The 22,354-nt window shown below is 37.5% G+C and overlaps 1 protein-coding gene and 1 non-coding gene across 2 annotated transcripts in view; one reads left to right on the top strand and one right to left on the bottom strand.

Annotated features, from left to right (window-relative positions):
* The first annotated feature begins 4,321 nt into the window (after positions 1–4,321).
* The window catches only part of PDE4B (phosphodiesterase 4B), a 422,721-nt gene continuing 404,688 nt past the window's right edge, over positions 4,322–22,354 (top strand). Inside the window, exons 1-2 of the mRNA XM_045835392.1 lie at positions 4,322–4,434; positions 11,819–12,054. Coding sequence (XP_045691348.1) covers positions 4,393–4,434; positions 11,819–12,054 — 278 coding nt within the window. The 5' untranslated portion in view covers positions 4,322–4,392. The remainder of the gene's footprint in view (positions 4,435–11,818; positions 12,055–22,354) is intronic.
* On the bottom strand, positions 15,191–15,298 carry LOC123816599. Its single transcript, XR_006785305.1, has one exon. It is a non-coding gene; the product is annotated as a U6 spliceosomal RNA (small nuclear RNA).

Below are 22,354 nucleotides of genomic sequence, written 5' to 3'. Positions count from 1 at the left end.
TTTCCCCCTACCCTCCTCACCCTCAATCCTACCCCAATTTGGCTTTGTCCATGGGTCCTTTATACATGTTCCTCAATGACCCTTCCCTTTCTTCCCCTGTTATCTATCCCCTCCCCTCTGGTTATTGTCATTTTGTTCTTTATTTCAATGTCTATGGTTATATTTTGCTTGCTTGTGTGTTTTGAGTGGATCAGAAAACTATAGCACATTTACACAATGGAATACTATGCAGCAAAAAGAAAGAAGGAACTCCTATCCTTCGCAACAGCATGGATGGAACTGGAAAGCATTATGATAAGTGAAACAAGCCAGGCAGTGAAAGACAAATACCATATGATCTCACCTATAAGTGGAACATAATAAAAAATGTAGCTCTCTTAAATCCTCAAAATATTACTCTTATTTTTTTTATTTCTTCAAGGTTTGGTCTAGCATGTACTCATGATGTACATAATATTTTTTAAATGATTATCATAATTTGTTGGAATTTCTATCAGCCAAGGATTACTAGAACTGATAACTTGAACCCCATTGAAGGAGGAATTCACATGGTTGCTACAGCACTCAGCATCCTTTCCCTTATTTCAGCTTTTACTTCTCTGTGGAGGAGGGAAACATGAAAAAGGCAAAATTATATGAGGAATACTCTAGTCTTTGAGTGTAACAGGATGTTATAAAAGAATAATGTAATTTTAAAACATCTTTAAGGTGAAGAAATATAAAACCACAGGAAAACTATTACAATGTGCCAGAAATGGAATTTATAGTCATCAATTTACTCATTAACTTAGAAACTCTCAGAAATAATTAGTTTTAATGAAGCATATGGTGTTCTATTTATTGAGAAGCAAATTTTGCTAAAAGCAGAATATCTCAAATTACGAGAACCTGACCTCTCCTCTCATCTACATTTGCCTTGAATTTGAGGCACTTAAAAACTTCAGTATCTCTTAAAAATTATTCTTATTTATCCTTGCCTGATTGAAGAACATGTTTCCAGAAAACTGATCCATTTAATTTATATTTATGATGTCAGAAAATGAAATAAAAATCATGTAATTCACTTCTACCTTGAAAATACATGAATAAAATTGAATTAGCTGCATCATGATAGGTTAAGAGGCTTGGCTTTAGAACCCAAGTGCTCTAGTCTTAACCAGCTGAGTGTGTGACTTTGGGCATATTTCATCACTCTTCCAAGACTTGATTTTCTTACTTGTTATCATTTTTGTGCCCACCTTACTTGGTTGGATGATTATTATGACACATATTTGAAATTGTGTACATGCAGTACTTAAACTGGCATAAGATAAATCTCAATCTACAGCAGACTAAACAAAAGACAGGTGACACTAAAAATCAGCAATGATATGGCATAAATAACTCCTATTCTCCCATATTAAACATAGTATAAAATAATATCTAATATAATAAATCATATTGTATGCTATTCTATAATATTGTAGCATAATATTATAACATAAGATGCTATTAAATATACCATTTCTCAGAACTCACAAACAGAATCATCATTTCCACCAGAGTGATGATGTGAAGCCATTTCTTCCTCACAAAAACAACTTAATATAATGTCTGCTGACCTTCTTTTCTAAAAGCCATAAAATCACTCTAGAACTCCAACTGTATTTCACTCATTCATTCTTTGAACAAATATTTATTAAGACTCTGTTTTTTGTCAGTCACTGTCCTAGACACTGAGGGAAGATATTTTGAAATTGCCCTGTGGTTTGTAAAGTTTTTGGAACAAATCTCTTATCAGATAGGATCCTAGCTGGAGACAGATTGTACTTCCAAAAGAGGGTAAAACAAAGATTAATGGAGGTGCTATTTATAAGAGGTATGGACAGGTCTGAGGCTAAGCCTGAAGGGATGATGAGGCCCCATAAGGCTAGCAACAGTGGGAACAGCCACCAGCCCTATCTCTGAAGGGTCACATGGAGACATTAGTTAATGGAACCCAGGGAATCTTGTCAGCTTGGAAGAGGGGTGCTCTCAGGGTTGTAACTTAAAGTAGAGGACTCTAGTCATTGCTACACCATGGCCAGCAGAGAGGGACCCCACTTTCCTCCTGCCCTCTATCCTGTTGCCTTTGTTTCTCATGGACTGAACACAGCCGGGAGCCAGACAGCTGGAAAGCCATGGTGCAGTCCCTGGACCAGCCTCCCAGGGCACAGGCAGGATGGCAAAGGTAGAGGTGTGGATCTTGAGGAGCAAACGAGGCATATCCAGAAAATGATCTCTCTTTCTCTTTCTTTTTTTTTTGTTTTATATAACAGATGTTAAGTTTTACTTCTGAATATAGAATAATATATTTTTAAATGTAAAACATTTGAAAAAGTGCCTTGTTATTTGAAACCCTGCTTTTCCTAATCAGGACATGCTCCCAGTTGAAGGCTCATGAATTTGTCCAATAAACTCTCACATGCAAAGTGTCATAAAACTTAAGTTTATTTCTATGGCTAAGACCTCACAAAAATACTGTAGCTTGCCAAAGACCTTCTGATGCTACTCTGGAACATTTTGTCTTTCTGCTTGTCATTAATTTCCTTAGCTTGGGAGCTTCCTGCATGTGGCATACCCTTTGTCTATTAGATTTCTTTCCATATATTTGCACACCATATTGTTCTCTATTATCTCCACTAAACAAATTATACTTATTATTTAAGTCTATCTTTTTTCTTTCTTATTGAATTTATTGGAGTGACATTGGTTAGTAAAATCTTATTGGTTTTGGGTGTACAATTCTATATAATATATCATCTGTATATTGTATCGTGTGTTCACCCTCTAAAGATTGACTGTAACTCTGTGATAAAATAACTCTGTTATTTGTCTACTTTTGTTAGGTTTCAAGCAGCCTTTGAATAAAAGCCCTGAAATTCTGCCTACTCCTGTTAGGACAGCTTTTGAAGAACTCAGTAATTGTAAATATATTGTATGTGGAAGAAATTATTTTCCTTGGCCTATGGAATAAAACCCCTGAAAACCCTGTAGGGTTCTTTCTGTAGAACACTTAAAAGGCAAAGTTTCTCCCCCCACCCCACCCTCTTATCTACTCTCAGTTTTACTGCCAACTGCTGAATAATATAGTCAAATTATGTGGTAGAAATTCAACCCTGGTTTCCTGGGTGATGGTACAATGCCACTACTTAGTATTCCTAGTCACATAGCTACCATTTCATTAGGCTCTTTATATATATCTTCACGTTACAGAAGCAGACTTTTCAAATCAGGGATGTGTTAAGAGTTTAAACATACAGGGTGAGAAAACAGGAACTTCTTGAGCTCAGCAAAAATTCAGGGCATTTCTATACTAAGTTCTTGAGAAACCACTGTATGGATGAATGTTTCTTGGATTTGATGATTGTATAGTATAGCTTTTCCAGTTCAATTCTGCAAACTCAGAATTCTTCATATTCTCTTGTATATAATCATATGCCTGATATGATGTGCCTTTTCAATTTGGGCCTGTTTTAATAGCCAGAGTTCTGATAAACCAGTGACTAGTTTTCCTTTGGAGCTTCCACAACCAGGATATACCCTTAAATTTTGGTAACATTATAGGGGTTGTTTCTGAAGTGACTTCCAATGATCTACACAAAACAAATGCCATGAACTACAATGTCTCTGCCTCAAAATGACCAGGTCTCTGTGATTTAAATTAGAAATTTTTCTAGCTTTTTCTAACTACTGGTTGCTAAAATTCTCTGTGATGAATACTTACCTAAATACTTATTCATGTGCGAGGTTTAAACTAACAGTAAAATTGAAGTTAAGAATTTTTTATTGTGTATATTTTTTGTATTGCTTTACTTTTCCTTTTTTTTTTTTTTGATAATAGTATCAAGGGGTCATATCTCTTAAGTTCTAGATCTGCCATGTTTTAACTATTACATTGGCCAAATTATTTTTCTGACCCTGTGTTCTCTCATTAGAAAAAAAAACATGAAAATGATCTCACAAACTGTTAAGGGAATCAAATGAAAATTTTATGGAGTAGTACTTTTTAAGTATAAAACCCTTTAGAAATGCATACTATATCTACATTCTCAGTGATAGTTGATTATTTGGGAACCCAATTGCTATAATTTTCTGTCCCAAATAGCTTTGCATTTAATTTCTTGGATTTTTATATTTTGTTAACCTCTTTTCTCACAGTCAGATTGAACTGGCTTAGAAAAATATGATGTTTACTTACTTATGTACACTGTATATATTCAAATATTAGTTTGGAGAGTACAAATTTATATTTAACTAAGCATACCAAACTGTTAATTTTATGTCTTTTTTTCCTTTGTAGATCTTAAAAATTGCCAACAAAGCTGCACTGAATAACAGACACCCTAAGAGAGCATATTCTTCATCTCTATAATGAAGAAAAGCAGGAGTGTGATGGCAGTGACAGCAGATGATGTAAGTTCCAAAAGGCAGAGATTCCACCCACTTTTTCTCTACTCAGTAAAGAAGTCACTCCACAGTTCTATGCACAGGACAGGCAAGGATGACACCACTGCTTTGTTACAAGGTGTATCTATAACCCAGACATTGCCAGCACCAGGACCCAGCATTCTGTGAGGTAGCATGAACACTGCCCTCTCTGCAACTAGGAGATGTGCTCAGTTTGAGCTTTATGGTTTTCATGCACAAAATCACCAGTCTCTGGCACATGCACACATCTGGACTCAGAAACTCCTCTTTCCATGTTGCCCATATTATTAGCTCCCTGATGTGTTAAGGATACTGGCCAGCAGTATCCATCCCTGCTGTGGATGCTTGTCGAAACACGAGAAAAACATACACAGAGACAACCGAGTCCTGTAGGGAAATAGGGATGAAACGGCCACTCTCTCTAGTGGAGAGGGCCCCAAGTCCCCACCTGAGTAGGCTTTTATTAAGAATACAGACTGTAGCCCTGGCTGGTGTAGCTCAGTGGATTGAGCGTGAGCTGCGAACCAAAGTGTTGCAGGTTCGATTCCCACTCAGGGTACATGCCTGGGTTGCAGGCCATGACCCCCAGCAACCGCACATTGATGTTTCTCTTTCTCCCTCTCTAAAAAATAAATAAATAAAATCTTTAAAAAATGAATACAGACTGTGGATTACAGTCTGGCGGGGAAGATCAAAAGGAATAGGCAGTTTTCAAAGGGACTGACAGAACTCCTTCTGGGATTCTGGGCAGAGTTTGGGGTTTTATCACTTAAAAAGACTACAGGAACTAAAAGACTAATTTCGTTTCCTGCCCGTGCCTTCATATTCTAACTCAATAGCATCCTCCAGCAAGCAGATCTCACAGGATCTTGAATATTCTATGTCCCAGGCCTGATTACCCCGGGGGTCCACCAACTCTGGTCTGGACTGCACCACCCCTGTTATTTCCACAGGCCTGAGTTGGGCACAGGAGACAAAGACAGCCAGGAGACTTGGATTTCTCACAACTAAGAACAAGGACTCAGGCTTTGACAAAGCCGAGAGGACAGGGGTCGATGTCGATCACCCCTTCATTTCCACAGCCCCCAAGTCCTTCCTTGAGGCCTCCACATGATCATGCCTGTCTTAGGCGATTGCCCCCATGGGAAATCTTACCTGTCATTGGCTAACTGATCAAGCATTGGCGGCCGGCACAGAACAGGCAGCGTTCATGCCAGGGAAATAAGTTTTGTCTCCTTAGTGGCTCCTGATTCGGAGGTTTCTCACTCAGCCTAAGTCATGGGGGGTTACAGCTTCCTGAGACCAGGCAGGGAAGACCCCAACACTGATGACTTGTTTTCATACTGTTACCCAGTATAACTAAACTTTGAGAGTCACCTCCTATGTTTGGGTCTTTGACAACTGCTCATAAGAAGTTTGTGATGTTACATCTTCTAGGTCTTGCCTATTCAAGTGTGGTCCTCAGAGCAGCATCATTAGCATTACCTGGGTGTTTGTTAGAAATGCAGAGCTTCAGCCATGCCTTATCAGACTATGTTAATTGTCTGATCAGCCAGGGTGACTAGGAATGTACATTATGTTTGAGAAGCCCTGATCCAGGTCATCTGAAGAAGTCTTTCAACTCATTGTCTTCAGAGCCTTGCATCTTGGACAGCTAAGGTTAAGTGTCTCCTTTGCTTCCCATTGATTAGTCCCTCATCATTATGTCTTTAATTGTCTGGTCTTTACTCAGTTAATACTTGTAATTGAGATAAAATTATATGCCACTAATCAGATTTGCAGAAGGAAGGGGTGGGATGGAGAAAAATGAAATAATTTTGTTTGTTCTCTGTAATAGCTCATATTTTTTTTTTTTTGTTAAGCTCCTCTTTCATAGATGTGGGAGGGGCTGGGATGAACTTGAACTTGCAAGTTGATATAAAATGGTGTCTTTTGAGTAAAGGTCCACTCTTTCAGGATTTCTCCCAGTTCTTACCCCTTTTCTTTAATCATGTGGCATTGGGCAGGTGGGCAAACTTTACATTAATTAACATTATAGTAACAGATGTGTGGTATTGTCCTTGTCTTATATTATCCTTTTCTACTAGTGCTTACCATTGTCCAGCTGAAGAGCAGCTCATTTCTGCAGACCTTTGGTTGTCCATTTTCTGCCCTTGATCCAGCACTGCTTATGCATGTGACAGGTATACCAGGTGATGACTGCTCATGGCACAAGCAGTGCACCATCTCAGTGCACTTTGAGTTTGACCTTCTCCTCCAGTGCCTGGGCCCTTTACTTAACCACTCAGTGGAGGATCTGGTTGTTTAAAAGTCTTGTATCCACTTTCTGTTAGCCCTTATCTTTGAGCTGTGCACCCCATGGACTCCTGGACCCTTTGCCTCATACCGCAGCAAGCCCCTTGGCAGGCTAGCTGAGGCTAATTCTTAACTTCCTTCTGTGTTCCTATATGGCTGTGGGAACTTCTAGGACATGCAAGTGCAGAGGGAGACTTAGGTGTGCTAGGAGACTCAAGTCCTATCAAACACACTGCTTTGCCATTGCCATCTCTATTCTTTTGTGTTGAGGAACCTTGTTAGTGCTCTGTTCTCATTACCTTTTGTTACTTCCTCCTTTTGTGCCCCTTGACCACAAGCGCACTTCCCTTAATTCATATTCTATATTCTCAGTTACAGACAGAAACAGCTGTGTTCAGACATCCATGCTCTGTTCAGGATATCCAAAGGGAACCTTTGGATGTTAGAAATCCTTTTTCTCTTTTTTTAAAAAAAGCTTGGAATTAATCCTGAGTACTATTTGCACATGTGTGCTCCAAGACTCTGTTTTCTGGAAGAACAAAACTAAGCAATGCATTCTGTCTAAAAGCTGGAAACCCATTCTTTCTTTTTCATTGCATACTCTGGTAATAACCCTGATCCTCCCTGAAGTGCTTCAAGATGGGAGGGTTGTATACAAGCACATGCAAAAAAGGAAAGCACATTCAAAGACTGTTCATCCCACCAGATAGTTATTACTGAGATTTGCATTATCCAACACAATAGCCACTAGCCACACATGGTGCTTAAGCACCAGTCTCAGTAGAGATTTGCTATAACCATAAAACAGATCTTGGATATTGAATGCATAGTAGTACAAATTTTAAAAAGTAAAATTATTATAATTTTTGATATAGATTACATGGCAAAGTGATAAAATTTTGGATAGCCTACAATAAATAAAATATATTGTTAAAAGTAATTTCAATGGTTTCTTTTCTAATGTGGCTACTAGAAAATTTAAAATGACACATTTAATTCCCATTTGTGGCTTGCACTTTGTTTCCAATGGACAGTTATGGCCTAGAATGTTTAACTATGCACTTCAGCTTCTTGACTACAGAGCCCAAGATTATACTAAATGTTACAGTTGTCTATTACCTCAGAATGAGAGCAACTTAGCGGACTTTACATTTTACATACCGCACTCTTCCCACTTACATGGGAAGTTTTATCCCATGTAAGAGATATTTTATTATATTCTCCTTTATTTTACCTCAGCAAAAATTTGTTTAGTGATTTAAATGTTTACTTGATATTAATTTAGCACCTACTATGTGCCAAACACTGGTTAGATTCTAGACATTCAGCAAGAAATAGCATAGAGTCCCTGTTCCTTTGGAGCTTATATTCCAGAGGTAAGGGAAGAAGTAAATAAATAAGTTATAAAACACTTCCAGCTATAATGAGAACTGTACAGAAAAATAAGCTTGGTCAGGAGCAAAGAATGATTGGATGGTGAGAATAGAGTGTTTATGAGAGGGTAACATGAGAAGATAACATACAGACAGAGAGGGCAAAGAGCCCTGTAAATACATGGAAGAACACTTCTGGGAAAGGAAACAGCATATGCAAAGGCCTTCACTGCATGCAAGACAATGTGTCTGGCTCTTTGGGAACACACAAATGAATAATCATGACTACTGCCTTCATATACTTATAGTACACAAGTGATTTTAATAGGAGGCTTAATATGATGAATGATAGGAATAGTATACATTCAATAATTTGCATTTGAGAACTAAGTTCCAGAGGTGAGGGGTAAATTAAGTGTTACTCAAGTAATAAACATAACAATTAACTATGACTAAAGGGATTACAGAATCATTTAGAGAGGGGGAGCAGCTGGTTTGGGAAGGAGTTGAAAAGGGGAAAAAGTAAAGAGGCCAGGAGATATGTGTATAAATTGACAAAGAGACAGGGAGGGAAAAAGGGAGGGCCTAAATTACTCTTGTAATTGGTGGTGATTGCCTATAATAAAAGCACATTTTTTCAAAGACAAAATTACTTTTATTATTGTCTCATGAAGCATGATGGCATTTAGCCTTGACGAGGGCCTTAAGTGTCATTTAATGCTTCCAATAATTTCCATTTCTAGTTTCAATAAGGCTTGAACAACCCTGGCCTATTATCCAAATTGAATGGGCACATAAGCACACTAGAAGCCCTTGGAAATACCTGATCTCGTTTTCTCACCATGAGTGTAATCACAAGAATTCAAAACTTAGAGCAAGCTCCAAAAAATAAACTTAAATCCACTCAAAAAAAGACAACACAAAACAACAAGAGCAACAACAAAGTCTCGACTGCTTAGGCACCAATGTGCCTTGCCTGGACACTCCAGTGGTCCTAATATGAAGGTAAGTTTTGATCTAAGGAGAGGACAAAGAATCCCTATGGTGTTCCCTTACTCCCCCCTCCCCCCAAAAAAAAACTTTTCCTACTGAACCGCAGGGTTTTACACTAGCTCCTCTTTTGTGATAATCTTTTGTTATGACATTGGCAAAGGTATTGATTTTTAAAAAGGATTATCCAAGAACACAAAGATAATTCAAAGCTGGGCATTTCTCTTGGGATCATAAAGACATAAGTTCATTTTGGGCAGTGTATACATTTTAAAAATTGTGGTTTCCAAAGGTACCATTCAAATTAATATTCCTTTGCCTCAAATCTTTGATCTGATGAGTGGTGTAGAGACAGCCAGAATTGTACTGTTTGTGGTAAGAAAATAAGTCCTAGTTCACAGGTTCAGCAATGGAGAACTGATGGAACTAAATTTTGCCTTTGAGAATGTTAGTACTGTATAAATTATGAGTATGAATTAGAGAGCTTTAGGTAATTATGAATAACTCTACATGGGTTAATTAGTGTTTGTAAAACATGTTAATATTTCTGGTATTTAACTTGATTACTAAAAAGCTTTCTTTCTATTATGTTCTTTTATGGTAATGCATTTTCACACTGAGGGCTTTTGAAACACATTCCTTTAACTCAAAGAATGACTTTAAGCCTGTAAATTCAAGCTTGTTATCAAGTCAGTGTGGAGATATTTTATGGTAGATGTGACTTTGTTGCTTGTCAAATAGCATATAACAAATAAGTACCCAGTTGGTTTATTTATTACTATTAAGCCTAGCTGATATTTCCATTTGCTAAAAGGGAAAAATATTCAATATGCTAGGAGACTCTGGTTGTTAGTGTTTAACTTAATGACATACCTATTGCTGTTCTCTGGTACAGAATTTCTTGCATAGGAGGTAAAGTATATTCTTAAGACTTTGCTTTCCAGCTAAGCAGTACTTTCTTTACAGGCATATTTGGAGCTAGACTGATTTGTAGTTATAGTTTTGAATTTTAATTTGTTCTTGCATCTCTCTGGGAACACTTTGAACATGCTGTCTTTTTAACTGGTCTGTAAGTGTTTTGAAAAAGAAACATTCAAGTTTTCACCTTGGCCGCTTATGAGCACCCACACTGGTTACTGTACATGCTAGGCCCCTGGTACATTTAATGTAATGCCCAGCTACTGAACAGTGAAATACCGAATGCATTCCAGAGTGTTTCAAACTCTGGAAAATTCTAGATTGTTTTGTTTTCTTCCTGTTACTGAATTGTGTTTTCATAGAATCTCAGATAAACAATATTCCAAAACAATAAGTCAAACACCACAAGAAAATACAATTATATCCCATTTTAGGTGGGGAGAGTGGGGCCCTTGAAAATTGTCAGGCCTACTGATGCCCAGATTTCCATCATCAAAAAGTCCTGTGTGGATCAGATGGAAATAAACTGCTAGAATACCAGTTTTATGAGAACATTTACTATGCCTTTCTTCTTTTTTTTTTTTTTTTTGCTGTTGTATCTTTCTTAAATAACACAGTGCAAAACTATAATAGGTGTACAACAAGTACTTGTTAAATGGACACAGTTAAACCCTTAAACTTGAGTTAGTTACTCTTTACAAACCAGGATAGGTATGGATGGAGGAGGGGGGCAGAGAAGGTTTGTTTAAACTTGAGGATGTCTAGTGCCAGATTCTCTTAAGTCTATTTTGAAGGGCTAGTGGAAAGTACCTGTTTTTTTATAAGCATAGAATGAGTTTCAGATGAAAGATCTTGGCCTAATGGTAGGACTTCCATAATTCCTTGTTACAATAAAAGTGGAGAATGACAATTATATCTGTTAAACTCCAAGTTGCTATCAGTGGCCATCTGCAATGCTGTAACATTTTCTGCCTTTGAGCTGGTATGAAGAGGACAACAGGCAGCAGCTTATCTGGGACCCCCACTCCCAGCAGTACCAGGAACCACAGTCAGCAAGAGATGTATAAGAAGAGTAAATAACTCTTATCACTGATTACAATACAATGCTTTCTATCTTCTCACAAGAATTTCATTTATGTCAGCATCAGAAAAAGTATTGAGCATTGGACTGTGGCCCAGGACTGAATTAATTATACTCTTCTTTTTCTAATCTCTTATATAATGTGTGTAATAGAGAAAGAAATCTCAATTTTGAGAAAAACTTTTATTGGAACAAGAATAGCAGTTACCCATAATTTCATAATTATTCCATCTTGCTGTTCTATTATAGAAAATATTTTTTATTTTAAAACACTAAACTAGAAACTTTATACTTCAGCCAGTGAAGATTGTTCCCATGTTGTAGAATACCAATAATTTCCTAAATATTTTTAACTATAAGCTTTCATTTTAGCAAATAAAAAAGAGAAAAAAGAAAGAGAAGTGTTAAAAAGAGAAAGGAGATAAGCCCTTCAATCAACATACCATAAAAGGGAAACATTATCTACAGCCTTAAAGATCACCATGAATATGCAACTGATATGTTTGTTCTAAAGGTTGTGAATTTTCCTCCCCCATTTTTTTTTATTTCTATTAAGCTGTTGACACCATTGTTAGATTCTGCTCCTGAGATAATGATTCAGGACTGTGTGAGTGACAACGTGCTCATTTAGTTTCTTATTTTACTCCACTGTGCCTCATTTTTAACATTTGAATTCTCTTTTTTTTCTCTTCTTTCCCTTTTGTTCCTCCAGAATGTTAAAGATTATTTTGAATGTAGCTTGAGTAAATCCTACAGTTCTAGTAACACACTTGGGATTGACCTCTGGAGAGGGAGACGGTGTTGCTCAGGAAATCTGCAGTTACCACCACTGTCCCAGAGACAGAGTGAGAGGGCCAGGACGCCTGATGCTGACGGCATTTCCAGGCCGACCACACTCCCCTTGACGGCACTCCCAAGCATTGCTATTACAGCTGTAAGCCAGGAGGGGTGAGTAGCCTCAACATTAAATGTCAGTTCTAAGTTTTATTTTCTAATTATTCTAGATATGATTTCCTGTTATTAAAATACTAGCTAGCTGTGGGATGACTAAGGCTATTGACATTTTGATAACTTGTTTCCCTTTGGGTAGAAGATGGGGCCTTTCAAACAGTGGAGGTGTTTTCTACCTCTTTAGATTAGAAGGAGACTATTGAGGAAGAAGTGAGATACATTTTCCTTAATGTCAAGGGAAAGCAAAATTACTGCCTATGATCTTTTTCAAAACAAAATAAATATTCAGTGTGTGTCAATCTGTTTTAATTTGCAAATAAATATTTTATCAGTTCCAGCCAAAGTGGGGTTGTAGGTAAATGTGGTGCTTGCATCCTCCCACAACCACATCAAAATTACAACTAAACTACAGAGCAACCATCATTCAGAATTGCCTGAAATCGAGCTGAATGGAGGTTCTACAATTAAGAACTTAAAGAAGAAGCCACATTGACACTGCCAGGGGACCTGGAAACATAGAACAGTCTGGTCCCACACCCACATGTGGCTATAAAAATTGGGTGGGATATCTTGGTTGTGCAGGTACCCTCTGAGGAGCAAGGGGTCCCTGCCCTACATTAGGCCCCCCAGCTCAGGGTTCCAGTGACAGGAAGAGAAGTTCCCAGAACTTCTGGCTGTAAAAAACCAGTGGGGATTATAGCTGAGGGAGACAGAGGGCTTCTGGAATCCCAGGAATTTCTCTTAAAAGGCTTCTGCACTGACTTACTTGGACACACGCCTTCTGAGTTCCACCACTGGGGCAGCTGCTTGAAAGGCTCTAGGAACTTGTGAGACAAATTGAACTGTGTGGCATTAGAGCAAGAGCTGGGAAGACAGTTTTCTCATAGACAGAAGTGCTGGAGGAGGCCTGTGTTACTTTTCTGAGCCCTCCCCCCAACAGAGCCTGCAGGTAGGCACCATATCTGAGTCTCCATCAACCCGGCTCACACTGTTTGCCCAGCCCTAGTGATTCTCTGAGACCCACCCCTCAACTTGTGGACCCACCCAAGTTGTTTCCAGTGGCTCTTCCAAACAGATGACCTATCTTGGTTCAGGCTTTAGACTTTCCCAAAATCTCTCAAACAAGAGCATCTGGCTTTGGTGTGCCCCATATCTCTTGCTAAATGGCCCCAGGCCAGGCAGTAGTGGCAGCTGGTCTTGGTTTGAGGTTGGCCTCTCCTGGTTACCTACAAGCCTGGCATAAGTAGCAGCTATTTGCAGATAGTCTTGTAGCTCATGCCAGGTGGCCATGGGCAGAAAACAAGTGGCTTGCATCTCCTGAGAGGCTCCAGAGCTAGTAAACCTGGTGGAGAGCTTCAGACTATATCAAAGCACCACCCAACCACCTCCAAAAGTGACACATTGAAGGGGCAGACTCAATTGACACCAGAGCCCTGCCGAAATAAGTCCTGTTCTATGAGGTGAGCCCTGTATAGCTGATCCTCTAAGGTGCCTGCAGACAGTATTTGCAGATATCAGGCTGGGGGTAATGCTCTCCCATTGTTGTGCTAATAGCAATCAAGGCTTAACTGTAGCAGGAGTGTGTATACAGCATTTGGTTGGGGGGTGCTCACATGGAGTGGAAGAAGGGGAGGCTGTGCCACTGGACACTACAGAACATCTCCTATATTAGGCCACTCTACTAAGCCACTCTGTCTCCTTAGACACAGCAGGTCTACCTAATACAGAGAAACAAATACAGAGAGGCTGCCAAATTGAGGACACAAAGAAACATGTCAAATGAATGAACAGAACAAAACCCCAGAAAAAGAACTAAGCAAAATGGAGACAAACAATCTACTAGGTGCAGAATTTAAAATACTGGTTGTAAGGATGCTTGGTGAACTTAGGCAGAGACTAGATAAACCTAGAGAGAACTTCAACAGAATAAAAAAAGACATGGAAACTATAAAAAAGAAGTATTTAGAAATGAAGAATACACTAACTGAAATGAAGAATAATTTACAGGGAATCAACAATATAGTAGATGAAGTTGAGAATCAAAGCAGCAATTTGGAATAAAACAAAGCCAAAAAAAACCCAGTTAGAACAGGAAGAAGAAAAGAAAGAATACAAAAATATGAAGAAGGTATAAGGAGCCTCTAGGACAACTTTAAGCATACCAATAATTGTATCATGTGGATACTGCAAGAAGAAGAGAGAAAGCAAGACATTGGAAACCTATTTGAAAAAAATAATGACAGAAAACTTCTCTAACCTGGTAAAGGAGATAGACATATAAGACCAGGAAGTACAGAGTCCCAGACAAGATGAACCCAAAGAGGCCCACACCAAGACATATCATAATTAAAATGCAAAAGGGTTAAGACAAAGAGAGGGTCTTAAAGCAGCAGGAGAAAAGCTATTAGTTACCTACAAGGGAGCTCCCAGAAAACTGTCAGCTGATTTTCAACAGAATCTTTGCAGGTCAGAAGGGATTGGTCAGACATATTCAAAGTAATGAAAAGCAAGGACCTACAACCAAGATTACTCTCCCCAGCAAAGCTATCCTTTAGAATTGAAGGGCAGTTAAAGAGCTTCCCAGACAAGACAAAGCTAAAGGAGTTCATCACCACCAAACCAGCATTATATAAAATGTTAAAGGGTCTTCTTTAAGAAGAAGGTGATGATGAAAAATATGAACAATAAAATGTCAATAAATACATATCTATCAGTGATTGAATATAAAAAACAAAATAATCAACCAAATAGAACAGAAACAGGTTCATAGGTACAGAGAACATTTTGACATTTGTCAGAATGGAGGAGGATTAGAGGGATGGATGAAAAATTTGCAGGGATTAAGAAGTACAAATTGGTAGTAACAGAATAATCATGAGGATGTAAAGTACAGCATAAGGAATATAGTCAATAATATTCAAATAACTATATATGGTGTCAGATGGGTATGAAATTAATCAGGATGATCACTTAGTAAGTTATATGATATCTAATCACTTGGGCAGTTGAAACCTCCAACATCCACAGCTATAACAAACATTTAACAAAGCCAAAGCCTACTCAGATTAAGATGAAGCTTCACACAAATGGCCAGTTTGTCTTAGTTTCTATTTGATATATTATATTGGGCTTAAAAAATATGGAACACATCATGAATTTGCATGTCATCCTTGCACAGGGGCCATGGTAGTATTCTCTGTATCACTCTAATTTTTAGTATATGTGCTGTCAAAGTGAGTGCTGTGTTGGGCTTTTAACAAGAAAATGATAAGGCATGCTAAAAGGCAAGAAAAAACATAGTCTGGAGGAATAAACCAAGCAGCAGAATTAGACCCAGATATGGCAGACATATTGGAATTAACAGAAAAGGGATTTAAAATAACTAATGTATGTAATAAGGGCTCTAATGGAAGAAGTAAACAACAATCAAGAAGAGAGGAGTAGTGTAAAGCAGAGAGATGGATACTCTAAGTCAAAATTAAAAGGGAATTCTAGAAATCAAAACTCTGTAACAGAAATGGAGAATACCTTTGATGAGCTCATTAGTAGACTGGGTAAGGCTGAAGAAAGAATCGCTGAGATTGAAATTAGGTGAATAGGAACTTCCCAAACTGAAATGTAAAGGGAAAAGAAACCCCAAAACCTAAAACAAAGAGATGAAGAAATGTACAAGAATCCTACGACAATTACAAAAGGTGAAACATGCATATTTAGAATAACAGAAGTAAAGAGACAATGGAGCAGAAGTAAATATGAAAAAATATGAAATGATACCAATTCTCCAAAATATATTCCAGAATATTAAGGTAGACAGTCATGAGACCATCATTACCATAACACACATGTCAGACAAAGGCATTACAAGAAAGGAAAGCTCCAGACTAATATCTCTAATGAACATAGATACAAAAACCCTCCAAAGAATCAGCAATGTATTAAAAAATATATTAAAGGATTATATACTCTGACACAGTGGGATTTATTCCAGATGTGCTAAGATGGTTCAACATTTGAAAGTCAGTCACTGCATTATATTATACCAACAGACTGAAGAACAATCATATAATCCTATCAATTGATGCAGGAAAAGATTTTGGCAGTATCTGATACCCATTATATAAAACTCTTCCCCTTTATTTCTCATCCGGCTAGAAATAAAGGGGAACTTCCTCAACTTGAAGACCTCTATAAAAAACTTATAGCTAGCATCTTAATAATCAGAAACTAGATACATTGTGTATAAGATTGGGACCAAAGTAAGGATGTCTGGTCTGACTAAACTGATTCAATTTTGTACTGGAAATCCTCACAAGTGCAGAAAGATAAGAAAAGGAAATAAGAGGTATACAGTCTAGAAAGGAAGAAATAAAATACTTTATGCAGGTGACATGATTGTCTATGCAGAAAATCCCAAGGAATTGTAAAAACAAATGCCTCTGGAACTAATAAATGAGTTTACCAAGGTTGCAGATTACAGTGTTAATGTATAAAATTGCTTCCCTACACACTAGAAATGAACAATTGCAATTTGAAATAGTAATAATACAAGTACCATTTACAGTAGCACAAAAACAAAAAGAAATATTTAGATATATCTAAAAACATATACAATACATACATTCACAAAATTATAAAATTCTGATAAGAAATCAAAGAAGGTCTAAATAAATAGGCATATTACAATTATATGTTAAAAGATTAAGAAAACTAGGTTGCATTTTCCCTACCTTCATTTATAGATTTAATGCAATGTCAATAAAATTTCCAGTAAACTATTTTGTGCATATGAACAAACTGATCCTAAACTTTATATGAAAGGCAAAAGATCTGGAATAGCCAACATAATACTAAAGAAGAAGAAGAAAGTTGCTAGACTCACACTATGTGACTTCAAGACATTATAAAGCTATAGTAACCAATATAGCTTATATTGGCAAAAAAATAGATGCATAGATTAATGGAATGGAATAGAATAGAAAGCCCATTGCTATATTGCTATAGTAGTCAATGTCACATTATATTGGCAAAGAATAGATGCATAGATCAGTGGAACAGAATAGAGAGCCCATTGAAATATAGTCAATGCTCTTTGACAAAGGAGCAAAAGAAATTCAGTCAAGAAAGGACAGTTTTTTCAACAAATTGTGCTGGAACAATTAGCCATCCATACGCAAAAACAAAACAAAACAGAACAAAACCCCCCAAAAGAAACCTAGACATGGTGTTACACCTTTCGTAAAAATTAACTCAAATCATAGACCAGAATGTAAAATGTAAAACTATACAACTCTTAGAAGATAAAATATAGGAGAAAAACTAAGTGACTTTGGATTAGGCCACTGTTTTTTTTTTTTTAATATAACATTAAAGCATGGTCACTGAAGGAAAAAAGTTGTAAGTGGCACTTACGTAAATTGAAAACGTCTGCTCTGCTGCTCTGTGAAAGACAATGAAGATAATGAGAACACAAGGCACAGACTAAGAGAAAATATTTGCAAAACATGTATTTGATAATGAACTTGTATCCAAAATATCCAAGAAACTTAAAAAATGTAGTAAGAAAACAAATAATCCAATTAGAAAATGGGCCTATGATTTGAAGAGACGACTAACCAAAGAAACTATGCAGATAGCCGATGAGATTTGAAAAGATGTTCAAAATTAATTGCCATTACAGAATTTCCAATTAAAATAATAATGAGATACCACTACACACTTATTAAAATGGTTAAAATGGGAAAAAAACCTGATAGTACCAATTGCTGACAAGAATGTAGATCACCAAGAACTCTTATTCATTGCTGGTGGGAATGAAAAATGGCACAGCCACTTTGGAAGTTTGGCAGTTTCTTACAAGGCTAAATATAGTGTTACAGTATGATCTGGCCATCATGTTCCTAGGTATTTATTTACTCAACTGATATTAAAACTTATATTCATACAACAACCTGCACAAAAATGTTTATATAGGTTTATTCAAAAAATCACTAAAACTGAAATCAACCAAGATTCCTTTAATATGTGAATCAATAAATTATGGTATATACAATGGAATGTTATTGAGCGATAAAAAGAAATAAGTAAACAAGCTATAAAAACCATAAATTTTAAATTCATGTTGCTAAGTGAAAGAATTCAGTATGAAAATGCAACATACTATATGATTCCAATTATATACTATTTCAGAAAAAAATATACATCACTAGGGAGATACATTAAAAGATAAGTGGTTTCCAAAGGCTCCAGGGAGAGTGTTGACAAAAAAAGGGAATTAGTCATCAACACTCTAAGACTTTAGTGGGAAAAGTAGATGTAGGCAAATTAATATCATTCAATATGTGTAGTTTTAGAATAAGAATACAGGTGAGGAGCATTTAATTCTTCCTTGGAAGGAGAAGCAACAGTGAAAGCTATTACTTGTCCTTGACCTTGAAGCTGAAGTGTCTCTCTGCTCAACAGAAATGGGGATGACATTTCAGGCAAAGGAAAAAGCATGAACAGCACCACAACTACTTGAGACAAAGTGAAATATTGAAAGAATGCAAATTTTCATAGGGTATGAAGGTTATGGGAGAAGGTATGGGTGGAGATATGGCTTAAAAAATGGTAGGGCTGGGATGGGGGTAAAAGGCAGAAAGCTGTACTTGAACAACAATTAAAATAAAAAAACTAAAAAATGATAGGAAATCTAAATTTTAAAAAGTGGGCAGGGTTTAGAACATGAAGGGTATTGAAGTTTTAGCTTTATCCAGATACTATATGGAAGCCATTGAAGTTTTCTCTATATATCTGTATTTCAGTAAGGTAATGAGGTAATAAGAGACAATGCAGAGATTGTTTGAAAAGAGAAAAGTATGAAGGTTGGAAATCTAGAGGGGAGACTTTCAGAGGTAGATGGTAAATGCTGAGGGATTTGAGCAGGGAAATAGGCATGGAAATGAAAAGGAGGAGGAACATATGAGCACCATTAAGGCTGAATGGACGGGAATTGGTGCTCAGTTGACATGGATTAAGATCAAGGAGAAGAAACTGGGAATACACAGGTATTTCTAGCATGATCTACTGGATAAATAGTAATGCCCCCCAAATGGGGTGGGAGTTGGGGATAAGGTATGATGTAAAAGATGGTGGGTTTAGTTTTGAAAAGGGTGAGGTTAAAGTATTAAGTGAATATTGGAAGCAGTTAAAAACATGTTTCTGTATCATACTTTAGAAATCATAGATATCCAAGTGGCAACAAAGCAAAGAAATGAATATGATTGCCCAGACCAAGTATGCAGAGATTAATTAATACAATTTTTATCTTGAAGTAAGGATATGGCCCTAAGGAATAATAAGACAATGACACCAAGTGAGGGGGGAGGGAGAGAGGGAGAAGGCAGAAAATAAAGAGTCTGAGAAGCAGCAGACCTAGAATAGAGAATTAGGGTATTACGAAAGGAGGAACTGGCCATACGGAAGGTTTGGTGATGACCGATAGACATTGCACAGAGTATAAGTAAGATGAGGACTGAGAAAAGGCCTCTGGATAATTCAGTTTAGTGGATGCTAGTGATGCTGGTGAAAGTCTTAGTAGAGTTATGAAGTGGGAATGCACCGGATTTAAAAATGAACTGGGAGGCAGGGGAGGGAGGGAATGCACAGCAATGCATAGGTAATAAATGCTCTAGTTCTGTTGGGTAAGCACATGTGTTCTTTTGTGTATGGAATGTTATATTACAAGTAATACGAGAGGACAAAATAAAACCTTTAGAAAGCATAAATTAGAGCCTAGGAAGACAGGATAGTGATAAAATAGTGCTTTTTCAGATATTTGTGAAATGGAAGTCCATTGGGGTGGACAAGATTAAGAGGTATTCCAGTGTGGGGAATCATGTCTCCACACTGAACAGGAGGAACTGGTAGGTGGCAGGACACTGACAATAAGATGGTCAGTAGTTGATGTAGAGCACAGTAGTGGAAGCACATGGGAAAAGCAGAACTTTAGACAAGATTAGAAATATCTCCTTTTGAGATATGTAAATCCAAGTCAAAATGAACAAATTGGAATTGACAAAAAGAGAAATAAGAGAACCTCATCTCCACAAGTGGAAATTGGTAGCAGTAAAATAGTCTAGTACATGGAATCACCTCCAAGACTTACTGAAAAACAGATCTTTGGACCTCAACCCTGGAGCTGAGAGTCTGGGATAGGGCATGAAAATATGTAGTTCTTACAAGGTTTTAGGTGATACTTACGAAACTGACCAGGGGACTACATTTTGAGAATGCCGGCCTAGATTTTCTCAATGAAGCAGGAGGTTAGGTCAGCTGTTGAGAACCAGGGGGAGCAGACCCTTGGCTCTCCTTTCAGCCAAAGGCATATCTTGTCCAGATCCCCAAGCATGAGTTTTTGTCTAGGGCATTTTTTCTATGCCAAACCAACCAAGCTGTTGTGGGATCAAACTTCCCCATGTTAAAGGCACTGCTTTGAGAATGCTCACATCCTAATGACACAATAGAACTATTGTCAGCTGCATCTTCAGTTTAAGGAGAGGCACAGAGATAAAGGAGGCAGAGAGTCTTGTTTCAGAGTTTTCCTAATAGTGCACTTTTTCATAAGAAGCAGTTCTGGCTTCCCCTTTGTTATTTCCTTAGAGAAGATTATAAATATCAGTTTGCTTGTCTCCCACTTCCATCTGCCTGAAGGCTGCACTTTGCTTCTTTAAATGTGTCAGTTGTGAGCATGATGATTCTATTTGGGCGTCTATTAGTGTAGGTGTGATGTCCTTAGTGTTCACTGTCCCAGCTCTCACCTTTGCTGGGGACAGTGGTGCCAATTTTCCTGATGCTTTCTGCAAGGCTGGAAGCAATTTCAGCTGTTCTCATTAGCCCAAAGTGGGGAAGCAGTCAGTCCACTGAGGTGGTGGTTCAGACACACAGGAGGGGATGTACTTTATTGCTCCCACAGTCTGTCACAAGTTTGAGATCTGATGAGGTTTTCAGTACAAATATTTTATACTTTTGGGCTGCCTCTCAACTACAGATCCTAAAGCCCTGTTTTAAAGATCAAAATACCCACAGATGCTATACACAAATGCCGTCGATTCAACAAAAGCTGGTGTTAGGATGGGAAACTGATAACACACACACCTGCTCAGCATTTACCAGGCTTTTTCACCACCCACCGAAATCTTCTGACTACAGACACTGCATTCCTGACTTGTGCATCAAGCCCAGCAACCTACAATCAGCAATTCACAAAGCTCTGCCCTTCCTCACCTCTTGCCCCTGGCCCCCCATCTCAGGTATGTGAAACAATGGACAATGGATATTTAAAATCATGCAGCATCCCCTCCACACCTGATTGCTTATAAATGCTGAGATCAATCAGGTCAAAATTACACTAGGATACTAGAAGTACATGTTTTATATAGAAAGTGCTTAAGAGAGGATCTAGCCTATATGATTCTAATAATAGTTGTAATACTTTACAATATAGATAGTATTGTTGCTATAGTACTTTATAGTATATAATGTCTTTTCTATCCTCTGTTTTATCTAAATTAAACTCCATAACAACCTTGTGAGGCAGGCATTATTCCTTAAGGTGAAGAAAAAAACAAACAAAGATAGCTTTCACCAAAATATAATCACTGATGTATAGGGTTTCATAATAGAGAAAGACTCCATTTTTAAAAACTGAGGTATAATTAACACATTGTATTTGTTTCGAGTGTTCAATGTAATGATTCAATATTTGTGTACACTGTAAAATGATCAGCACAATAAGTCTAGTTAACATCCATCACCACACATACAGAATTTTCCTTTGTGTAATGTGAGCATTTAAGATTTAACTCTTTAAGCAACTTTCAAATATGTGCTACTGTGTTATTAACTAGAGTCATCATGCTGTACATTATATCCCTTAGCCTTATTTTTTTTTAACTGGAAGTTTTTACCTTTTGACTCTCTTCACCAATTTGCCTACTGTCCCCTTGTCCCCTACACATTTTCTTTATCTGTTCATCCCTTGGTGGACACTTAGGTTGTGTTTATACCTTGGCTATTGTAAAGAATTTGCAGTGACCATGGGGTGCATACATCTTTTTGAGTTAGTGTTTCCCCCTTTTTGGATAAATCCCCAGAAGTGGAATTGCTGGATCATATGGTTGTTCTAGTTTTAAATAAAAAAATAATTGAGGAAACTTAATACCACCATGCACAAGGGTTCCCTTTGTTTCACATCCTTGCCAACACTTGTTATTTCTTGTCTTTTTGATAATAGCCATTCAACCAGGTGCGAGGTGATACC

This window comes from Phyllostomus hastatus, unplaced genomic scaffold, assembly GCF_019186645.2.
Source record: "Phyllostomus hastatus isolate PE091 unplaced genomic scaffold, TTU_PhHast_1.1 phas_contig_209, whole genome shotgun sequence".
NCBI lineage: Eukaryota > Metazoa > Chordata > Mammalia > Chiroptera > Phyllostomidae > Phyllostomus > Phyllostomus hastatus.
The sequence above is the reverse complement of the archived record's forward strand: the minus strand, read 5'-3'. Positions and strand labels throughout refer to the sequence as shown.